Here is a 12,013-nt window from a genome sequence, read left to right as displayed (position 1 = left end):
AGGAGGCGAGTCTAACCTTGTCCCCCTCGGGACACTTGCTCGTACGAAAAGCGTTGGCAACATCAGCCAACCATCTGCTGCTAGCAATGGGGTCCCTAGCCCCATGATAATCTGGTGCCCCGCAAGCCCTGAACTCTCGAAATGTCAAGGTACGCGCTCCCAACAAAGCCATCATCTCGGTACGGAAGGCTCCCAGCCACTCATCCAAGATCTCCAGTATACCCTCCTTGACCGTGCCAAAGATCACAGGAGTCTGAGCTAGACTACTGTGCGTAACCTCAGCTGATATCAACTCTCTCATCCGCTCCTCGAGTTGCTCGGCCCCTGAACCCGAGCCTGATCCCTCTCCGGTGCCTGATCCGCCCGCTGGTCTCTCTCGCAACGTCACCATACTGAAAATATAATACATCCACTATCAGAAAACTTATCACTGCTGCGAGACCAAACACACTCCCTACTAGGTTCCCGGTCTTGTCTTGGCCCTTCCCGAATCAAGTACGGATCCTCTACTTTCAGTAGTACGGGCCCATACTACCTTCCATATCTATCCGTACTTTCCTCAAGAATTGCTTTGACTCCACCAGGTCCCTTATCCACTACTACTGCTCCCAGCACTATCTCATCCTAGGCTTACCCTAGGGAAACCTCTGACTCAACTCAACCAGTCCTCAGCTGCTGAAGGTCTCCTTGTGATGCCAATTAGCCATCACCTGGATACCATCACATGTGACGAGGCTCAGATAATCCTTCAAGTAAAAGACTCGTCCCTACAACGGTTGGACTCAAACAAGAGCTGCGCAATAGGGCCAAATCCCGCACTCTGAGATTATTCAACCCTGATCACATGTGACGTGACGTATCCACCTAATGGCTAACTCCAATCACTCAAAATCCCACAATGCACAAAGCAAGCAACATTCGGACAAGGGGAAAATCTAACCACAACATACTCAAGCAATCATATCCAAACAGCAAGAATCTGAACTAGCATGCAACACAAACTCATAAACTCAGGCATAACCTAAAAAGGCTATCCTACTACTGTCTAATCAGCACTATCATGCAACTCAAAAGCACAAATAACAGGCACATAAGGCATCATCCCTAGATCCTTAGTCCTATTCTAGCATGTTGTTCTACCAACTAATAATCATAACATAAACTTGTATGGGTATTTTGGGGTACTTACTTGAGCTCGGTTGATTGCATGCACCATACCCCTTTTTCTCTTTTCAAAATTTTCCTCTTTCTGAATTCTTTTTGCTTTTCTAAAACTGTTTTTAGTTCTCAAAAATCTTTTTACGAAACTGTCTTTTCTTTTTTGAAAACTTTTCATCCGACCCGTCAGTTTGAGTTCAGGCACACCCGAGAGCATGCCCGAATCCCTCAAACCAAGGCTCTGATACCAACTTGTAACATCCCAAAATTCAAGACTAAAAATTTCTTTTAATAAAGCATTACGTTAAGCAAATTCATCGTTTTCAAACATAAACAAAGTATTAGTTTCCAAAATACATATTCGTTATTAGAGTAAACATTCCCAGGCTGTCTAAGCTATGGTGTGTGCCATGCGATCATCCCGAGCTCCATCATCCGCTACCGGAAGTACCTGAAACCAAAACTGAAAACCGTAAGCACGAAACTTAGTGAGTTCCCCACCCTACCACATACCAGGCAACCACATACTGCACATACTGGGCCGCGCCAGCTATCCTGGGTCTCGCCCCCTACCTCGGGCCTCGCCCGTTACAACGGCCCCGCCGCTCCAGGCCCCGCCTGGCTTCGAGCCTCGCTCGGATACAGATCTGTTTCACGTAGGCCTCGCCTGTCACAGGGCCTCGCCCACTAACATATAATAGCACATAAACATCTCACATAAGCTAAACACATAATAACGGATCTTGTCCTAAGGCCTCGCCTATCTCTAGGCCCCGCCCCTGACCTGCTACTGATGAGTCACGGAACCCCGTCCATGATCCTACTGGTAGTGAGACACAGGCCCAGCCCACACTCACTCCTTTCCTGACTTGGGCCTCGCCCCTGCTCTGCTGCTACTGAGATGTGGAACACCATCCACACTCTGCTATTGGTGAGATATGGGATCTCGCCCACACTCACCCCCTACCAGGCACATACAAGTATCACACAGACAACAAGTATAAACTATCACATAAACCAATCCTTGGGCACCCGCCCTCTATCATTGGACCTTGTCCCGAATATCATACTAGCATACTGTGCCTAGGGCTAACCCCCGGGTCCTCTACTCATAACTACATGGGCCGGCATTGTGGCCGTAGACCCATTCATACAAAGTTAAAACTCACCTGATACTGCTGAACTGCTGCTGCTAATCCCTTTGACCGCTACCTGACCACTGACTCCGAACTGCTGCTCCACTAGCTCCCCGAGCTACCAATATCAATACAACACTGAGTCAAACTGACCCCTGACAGACAACCAAGTAACCTCTGGTCAAGTCAAAGTCAACCTTTCCTGGTCAACCCTACTCGCCGAGTCCACTTAATGACTCGCCGAGTTCACATACTCAGGGTCCTTCCATTCGCGACATGACTCACCGAGTCAGTCCATGACTCGCCGAGTCCCATGATTTCCGTGTCCTGACCTGACCAACTCGCTGAGTCTCCACCCGACTCACTGATTCGAATCTCAACTCGAAGGGTTTGGGGCTACGCGACCTGACCCGTCGAGTGCAAGAGCAGACTCGCCGAGCACAAGGCAATCTTCATCCAACTCGCCGAGTTGTTTATCCAACTCGTTGATTTCATGCCCATCTTCATCCGACTCGACGAGCTGTTCATCCCACTCGTCAATTTCCTCCTCATCTTCAAGCTAGTCGCCGAGTCCACTCGAAGGACTCGCCAAGTCCATTCAGATCTACATACATGCAGAGGACTTTCGAGTCATGCATGGACTCCAAAACTGCAGATCTACCCTTCCCAAGCCTATCCCCCACGTAAAGTTGCAAACTTTACGTGTAGAGAGGGAGATCTAGGCAAAAAGCACCATAAACTAGGGTTTAAGGCCAAGGGGCTTCAAAATCGACTCAAGGGCTGATACTTTATGCTTCTCCAGTCCATAACACACTTGGATCTGAAGTAGCAACTCCAGATCCGGCTCCTAACTCAAGATAATATCATTATGGCTAAAGAGCCCCAACAACCACACATAAATCTAGATGCAAAAAGGGTCCAGGAACTAGTTTATACCTCCAAAAGCTTAGAAATGTCTTCCCAATCCCGGATCTACAGCCCCCTTCTTGCACTCTCAAGATTCTTCTTCTTTCTCCAAGTTTAATGCACTCTTGAAGGCAATCAATGGCTCAAATAGAGGATATGGCGGCTAGGGTTTGATATCCAGGGCTTAAGAGGCAGTGAGGAACCCTAGGAAGAAGATTAAGACGTTTATATAGGCTCCAAGTCCCAAATTTAGGGTTTTACACGCACAGACCAGACTCGCCGAGTCACCTTGGCCGACTCGCCGAGTCGGTCACTTACTCCTTGACCCGGATCCCGCTCTGACTCGCCGAGTTCCTCTTTGGACTCGCCCAGTCGCCCCTTAACATTGAGGTTTTCCTTCCTTTCTTGACCTTCAAAACTTTGGGTGTTACACTCTCTTGTGGTACTTTTCCTCAAGGTCATTGTTCATCTCAAAAGGCCAGTAGTCCTCATAGAACCTCTGCTATTTAGGAGTTATTATGGTGACCATGATGCAAGCAACTTTTTTTGCATTATCGTAGTGCTTTCTGTAGGAGGCTAGTTGTCCAGGAGTAGCAATGGCTTCATCGACCTCACCGAGTTTCTCTTCAAGTATATATTATTTTCCCTCGAACCAAAGAGACATTTTGATGTTGTGCACCCAATAATTTTAGTTAGAGCCATACTTTGGAGACGATGGAGAGTAGGGAGAAACCCGAATGGTGGGTAGAAGATGAGGGAGTAGAAGCATCAACAGGAGTAGACATCTATAGAGAAAAAGAAGAATATTTTTAGTTAGATGAAAATTATCCTTAATATTTTAACCCATAATAAATGATTAAGGATAGGATCCAAAATAACAATTCACGACTAAGAAGGGGGATGCTGTAATCTTATTGCAAATTTATGAAGGTAGGTAAAAGCAATTCACCAATTTTGAACTATGAAATTCCTAGATCTTTTGAGATTCATTGAATCTATCAATCGCATGTTTAATTTCAGATTATACTCTACTATTTGTGACTGGTATACCGATGATCACAAACTAGATGTGAATAACCATACAAATTAGCTTGACACTCTCGATGTCATTTATCATCTCATTTTAATGTGACGGTTAAACATACATGCTCCATTAATCAACGATAATTTTTTAGATGCCCATTAGTTCTCTTTATAGTCATTATTAGTGTTCCGGTTAACCACGCGCACTCCACTAACTACTATAAAGTATAATGTTTAATTTTTTGGATTAGCATACTTTTTACATTTTCCTAAAGTAACTAAGAGTGGGATTTAAAAAAAAAAGTTTAGTTACTTTTTATGTTATTATACTTTTTAATGAAGTTATTGCCCTATCATATCCGTTCTGCTAACGACCCTCCACCAAACAAGGAAGCGGTTGGTGAGAGTGGAGACCCATTCAACCACCATTTTATAGGCAGTTTCCTTATCCCCCCCTTATAACTTCATGAATGAGGCATACTAGCGATCCGAATGACTTAATCTTATACATATAGTAATTAACTTTTAATATATTATATATAAGGTGTATTTTAAAAAATTTCAAAAATTCAAGGCTTAAATTAAATTTTCGAAATTAAGGAACTAATTTAATTTAGAATAAACCAATTATGTTTTTGATATTTATCTTTTAATTATTAATCAAATAATTAAATATAAGTAAAACATAAGGATAATTCGCAAATTCAAGATAATAATATCTTATTACTAAGATAATTACTCAGTTTTATATATAATTAAAAAACATTATCTAAAGTAATTATCCTAATCAATTTATGAATTAATCAAAACCGATTTTAGCTGATCTAAGGGTCCATCACGTCGTGGTAGACAATTACCAAGTCGTGGTGGAACGAAAAAGAACGTGAATCCACAAATCACCACGCAGTGGTGGAGCAACAGAATGACGATTATGCCTTTCCTCCTTCGGGTTTTGTTCAAGTTCAAGCAATGTACATTCAATTATTATACAACCATACGCTCTGATACCACTGATGGGTTTCACATGTATTAACGCAGATAAATCCTTAACAATTAAGGGTACATGCAACCTAAAGATCTAAGTCATAACAATATTGATGTAACATTCTATTGAACAAAATGAACATTCCAACCCTAGGTAATTTCGTAAATTGTAGAAGGAACAACATAACTTTTGATCGTTGTAGTAAACAATCAAGAATCCTTCTTTCTTCTTTGATCTGGAAGCTAGCACCACAAATGTCGTGTCTCTGATGGTTCACACCCAACACTAGCAACAAGAAGCTTTTGAGAGAGGAGAGAGGATATGAAATTTTCGACTATCTTTAAATTAGGAGCAGTTACCGAAAATTATAGGTCAAGGGTCCTTTTATAGTGCAACTTGGAAAACCTAGATAACCCTAAATGAATAAAATAATATTTATTCAATTTGGTAATTATCCAACTTCCTATTTATTTGCAAGGAATATTTCAGATGCCCTGATATATACCCTAATTTCATCCATCTCCTTCCAAGGAAGGTTCTGGACTCTTTCTTGTTCAACTATTAAGCAATTACACTTTAACCCTTGCATTTTTTAATTAATACAATTAATCACAAAACTAATATAGATAATTTCTTATTAATTATTAATTAAATATTACTATTTATAATTAATATATTATGACAAAACTGCATGAATGGTCCCTGTGGTTAGCTGAAAATTGTCACTTTGGTCCAAAAAAGTTTGGACTAGCACCAGAGGTCCAAACTTTTCATTTTGTTGCGAGTTTAGTCTGATTTTGTTTGAACTTTTTTATAAAGACGATTTTGCCCCTGATTATTTAATATTTTAATTTTCTTTTATTACAACAATTAAAAAGAATTAAAAATAAAAGGAAAAAGAAAATACTCTCTCTCTCTCATCTCTCTCTCTCTCGCTCTCTCTCTCTCTCCATGCTTTTCAAATCCGACATTAATCTGTCTGCATCTCCATATTCATCCATAGACATCTACCCTAAAAGCCCCATCTTTAAACATCTATCTGCTGCCACCACTACCAGCGAGAGAAGCATCAACAAGTGCCAATGGGAGAAGAGGAAGACACTCAAAGGTAACCACCTGCTGTGGGAGATGACGACGTTAGGGATAAGTAGAACAACATCGATTAACCAATGTTTTTCATGAATCGATTTCATGTGAGAATTGATTGGTTCCTGAAAATCGATTGGTTTGAATATAGGAGGGAAATGCTTTCGATTCATTGCCGATTTTGAGATTTAGAAGTTTGTAGAGAGAGGCGATTTGAGAATCGAGATCGTCGGGCTTTCTTCGAGCAATGATGAAGTCGTTTTGGGATCAAAATCTTCCTTCGCTAACCTTCTGTCACCCCCAATAAAAAAAAAACCCTAGACATACACAGGTAGAGTACCAATCTATACAAATTTGGTCTCCGATTTGGCTCTCTCAACCCCGATTTCGTTCAAGGTACCTCTAATTTAGTCAACTGGTGTCAAGTGGTGGAGGTTGTTAAAGACTTAAGAGTCGACACAAATAAAGAAGAAGGCGACTGCTGCGATTTACTAGTGGTTTGTGTGAGGGTTGGCATCATAGCAGGTGACGGTGGGAACATGTGAAGTGAGGTGCAATTTACCTGAAGAACCTTCTTCATCTTACTTGCAATTCATCATTCTTCATCTTACCAACAGGATGGTGGCTTCAGATCGGATAGGGTGGGTGTTTGAGACGGTGAAGGAGGGCGGATTGAGGTCTTATTAATGGTGGGTTATGTGGTAGGCAGCAAAGTAGCGATGGTAATGGACTGTGGTGATGGCTCTGCGACCATTGTTCTCCGGCAACGCAAGAGAAACATAGAGAAAACGATTGAAACGTTTATTGAAAATCTTACGCCTCATGATACTAAGTTAATGCCTTAACCTCTTCATATGTAGAAATTGAAATATTGAGGGGTAAAATCGATGTCTGATAATGGATTTTAGGCTAGAAACTATACTCCTCTTGTTCGTGATGTCCAGAGAGATAAAGAGAGAGAGAGAGAGGGAGGGAGGGAGAAAGAGAGAGAGTATTTTTTTTCTTTTATTTTTAATTCTTTTTAATTGTTGTAATAAAAGAAAATTATAATATTAAATAATCAGGGGCAAAATCGTCTTTATGAAAAAGTTCAAATAAAATCGGACCAAACTCGCAACAAAATGAAAAGTTTGGACCTCTGGTGTTTGTCCAAACTTTTTTGGACCAAAGTGACAATTTTCAGCTAACCACAAGGACCATTCATGCAGTTTTGTCATATATTATTTATATAACATATTAATAAATTCATTTATTGCTATTTATTAATCATATAATAAATCAATAAATTAGTATCTCTCTCTAAAAGTAATCCTATTCAATTACTAGGTTTGAGGGCAACCCAAAAAGACTTTGTTAATAATTCAAGATTATACTAGTTCAGTTATTTCTTAGACACCTAATCCAACACTTTTTGCTAATTGAGTTATGGAATTGAGAGGGGATGGGAGGTTGCCTGCCAATCTCCCTCTTACACATACCTTACTTGTAAGAGACCACTAATTTGCATTAAATGAAAGTATTGGCTCTTGGTCTTGCATGTAAGTATAAATAGAAGTGTTAAGATTTTATTTTTGTCACTCTTTCCTTTCTAAAAGAAGACAAAATCGAGAGCACCTTCTACTCTCCCTCTCTTTCCCTTTTGATGCTAGTTGCAAACATTTGGTGTTCATAAGTGTTTCTCCTTTAGTGATTTTTGAGCTAAACACTTAAAAGGCTTAAGAAATCATTAAGACAAGAAGGAAACTAGCATTCCTTGTGTCTTACTCTTGGTGGTGGATTACTTATAGAGAATTTCAAGCTCTTTGATCTTTCTATCTACATCAACACCCCAATTCCATGTGGGTTCAAAGACTCCAATTGTTGTCATTCGATCTAAACCAACTTATGGTTCTTTCAATATCAGTCTAACCTATATATTTGGATCATTGATAGTTTTATTTTAAAAGTCTAAAATAAACTAGTTATTTTATTAATGATTTTGTTGCCGTTTTTAAGAAAAACTCTCTATTTTATATATCAAAATTCATCATAATGAAAGGATGTATTTTCGAGATACATGTGTATCCCTAGCTCATGATGATAGGAACAATATCTTACAAGTTTGCCTTGTCCTTCATTAAGTACACACCCAATGACGACAACATGTATACTTATTTGACAAATACATAGTGTTTTATAAAGGAAAAAAATAATGTATGTTGTTTTTATAGGTAAAGAATGAACTATGTTGCCTATATTGGTAAAGATTAAAATACATTCATATTATGGATAAAAACTAAAGTTTATTGCTATTATGTGTAGAAAAATAGAGTGTTTTTCTATTGTGGATAAAATAATTAAATTAAATTGTTATTATTGATAAAAATATATATATTTTTTGTTAATATGGATGAGAAATTATGAGTCTATTGTTTATATGGGTAAAAGAATTTCGGTATGTTGCAATTATCAATAAAAAAAGTATGTTGCTATTATGTAAACAAAATAAAGTGTATTCTCTTATGGGAAAAAATTACATTGTTATAATTGCTTTTATGAATTGGAAACAAAAATAGCAGTATATTTCTGATATTAGTAAAAAACAAATTATAACATATTGCTATTACAGATTAAAAATAATCTATGATGATATAATTAATAAAAAATGTTGATATATATATATATATATATATATATATATATATATATATATATATATATATATATATATATATATATATAATGCTTACTGATTATTGTTTGTTTAATGAGTATATATGTTTGTTTTAACATTTTTTTTAGATATCAAAGATGTAAATTCAAATTAATTAAAGAGTTGTAAAAGGAAAGAAAATAGAACAAGAACACAATAAAAGATGCAACTAACTCAAATCCAACTTGAAGCACCAAACTTGTTCTAGCTTACTATCTTTGTTGTTTTTCATAACTGATTAGCATTAATGTTTATTAAATTTATGGTTTAGACACTGTGTTAATAATTATATTTTATTAGACAATTTTTAAATTTATGCTTAATAGTATAGTAGTTGAACTTGCAAAACAGGAGTTGTTTATTGTAATTGGATTTTTCTGCTTTCTAGGTAGGAAAAAAAAAAAAACTTGATTTTGTGAATTCTTTTATTGTATTTGTATACGTAACTCTGTCACTAAAAACTATAAAAAATGATACCCATTAGTAATATATTTCGTCGATATTCCATCGGACTTGACAAAAATAAGCTTCGTCGGAAAAGTCAGATAAACAAGACTCTCGGATATATGTCGGTATTTATAATTTATTAAAGAACTTTTTATTGGTACAATGTCACAATTTCCATCAAGATAATTCTCCAATGATTTTTTTTTTCTATCTGAATTCCGTCAATTGTGTTTCTGACGGAAAACCGACGAAAAGAGCCTTCGGAAATTAGGCAGTTTTATCGTATTAATAATTATCATCCACCATGTACAGCAAAAAAAATTCTCAAACTAAGAAATATGTGTGCTTTGTAAATTCTACATGACTTGAAGTGCATATTAATATACCCATAAACGTAAACCATGAATCAATCAGTTTTTAAGTTATCAAAGCTAATTTAATTTAAATAATAACTAGATGTGATCAAAGTAAACGTTATCACGTGCATCATTAATCTAGTTATATATAAAAAAAAGCTCTTTTCCCTAAAAACATGTGATGGACAATGTTTAATTTTTAATATGTACCAAAAATATACATATATAACTACCAACACATGTAAAATATTTATGCACTTTTTCTTCACGATTTATGTAAGCGTGTACATAATAAACAAGAGCCCGTGCAAATGCTGCACATGTTGACATTAGCAATCAAGACTGCAGAAGACTGAATGAACACGATTCCATCCAACACTTACACGATTCCGAATCATTCATGGGAGGAGAGAGTGATATTTCTTGCCGTTGGATAGTCCATATACTTTTTGTAGAACGGCAGCGATTATATAAAATAAGAAGGCTAGGAATTAAGAAGCTTGACAAAACATAAAAGCTATAGATAGTCCACATATGATCTTGGTTGAAACCAAGAATAGATCACAAGTACTTCCAGTTTGAGATCTATAAATACTACTGTTGCAAAAGTACATCTACCAAGATCACAACTGCAAGCTCCTGATCAAACTAGAAGTCGATATTGTGCTGCAGCTGAGATGTTTTCATTGAGATGAACAAAAAAGCGAAAATCAAACAAAATCACCAATTAACAACAGGGTTCTTCATAGTTGATTGCAGCTAAATAAAGAAATAAAACCTGAAACTAAGCGTAACAACTAGCAAGAGTACTACTTGGGTGATCATTACATCCTCCACAAAACATCAAATTCAAGCTTCTAAAAGAAACGAATAGTTACTTAATTTTTAAGTTCCAAGATCTGAGTTTTCTTGAACGAAATTCAAGTGTGATCACCTGGTGGAAGAGTAAAAGCTTGAAATGATGAGTTGTTTGGAAACTGTTGATGTTCTTGTTGTGGAGGTCTTTTTCGTTTTTTCTTCTCGTAGCTGATTCCTCTTGCTTTCGATTGTAGATCTCGAACTTCTCGAAGGTAAAGTCTAACAGCTCGAGCACCAAAAGGGTTCATCTCCGGTTGCCCACCGCTCTCTTCGTAGGCTGCCCGGAGACGGCCTATCAACGCATCCAAGCTTCCCCACGCCTGACGAAGAGGACAAGGGCAAGGGCAAGGTGGGTTCGGGTGCCCGTAAAACGGGCACACCGGTGTGTGGACTTTAGTCTTCCCAAACTGGTCAAGATACCGGAGAAACTCGAGCACGTTGGCACCACTACATCGGGAAAGCGCGAGTGGTGGCCGGTGATTCTTCAGGTACTGACAGAAGGTATTCCAGTCTCGGCGTTTCTGGTTCTCATACCGGCTGGGAGTTGTGGCTGCCGGCGGAGAACTAGACGACGCAGACGCTACAATATTAGGGTTTATGCTGTAATCGGAGCTTTCAACTTCTGCGTAAGGATCCATTGAAGGGTTTTTATTGAAACTGATGGTTTTCCCGATTTGGGTTACAATTATTTGAAGATCTAATTCTAGGACAAGATGTTTCTCTTTTACTTTTTGCTAGGGTTTCCTTATTTATCACGATAGCAGTAGTGATAAACAGTCGATGTATCTCCACAAACAGAAGCAAAAGAGATGATTCACAAACACACGGAGATCGATGGCGCGGAAATGGATGATCGATCTAATGATGTTTATGGCTATTTTCGTTGGATAAGAAATGGAGAAGAAGAGACACTGCTGGCTACCAGACCAGTCTACACCACATTGATGTGGAGGTGAGGTGAGCTGCCATTGATGGGACTTTGGAGGCTTTTAGTGAAAAAAACAGTAGATTTCACAAGATCTTGGGAGGATAGAAAAGCTGGCTTCGCGTTGTGTTGTGTTGCTGATGTATAAAGATTCACACTGAGTTTCCTAAAATAGGGCACACAAACTTCTATAACTGTAATTTGGTAAATATGATACTCCTAAAACTTTCTATTTATTACACATTTGTACAATGTAGTTGTTTGATAATAACGTTTGTGTTTTTTCTTTTTTGTTTATGTTTAGCTTTTATTAACGTCTAAAACTGTTGCGAACTAGTATAGTAGAGGTGCAAAAGTTGATGCCTTGCTGATCTCCAAGCCTTTTTTATTATGTTTTTTTATAAATTTAAAAATATTTGATATATTATAAATATTATTATA

The 12,013-nt window shown here is 38.0% G+C and overlaps 1 protein-coding gene across 1 annotated transcript; it reads right to left on the bottom strand.

Annotated features, from left to right (window-relative positions):
- Nucleotides 1–10,280: 10,280 nt before the first annotated feature.
- Nucleotides 10,281–11,759, bottom strand: LOC145074012 (protein LIGHT-DEPENDENT SHORT HYPOCOTYLS 3-like). Its single transcript, XM_079020456.1, has one exon. The coding sequence runs from the start codon at nt 11,283–11,285 to the stop codon at nt 10,710–10,712; it is 576 nt and encodes a 191-aa protein (XP_078876582.1). The 5' UTR covers nt 11,286–11,759; the 3' UTR covers nt 10,281–10,709.
- Nucleotides 11,760–12,013: the final 254 nt, after the last annotated feature.

This window comes from Lactuca serriola, chromosome 9 (assembly GCF_051521515.1).
Source record: "Lactuca serriola cultivar US96UC23 chromosome 9, Lser_US96UC23_V15, whole genome shotgun sequence".
Taxonomy (NCBI): Eukaryota; Viridiplantae; Streptophyta; class Magnoliopsida; order Asterales; family Asteraceae; genus Lactuca; species Lactuca serriola.
The sequence above is the reverse complement of the archived record's forward strand: the minus strand, read 5'-3'. Positions and strand labels throughout refer to the sequence as shown.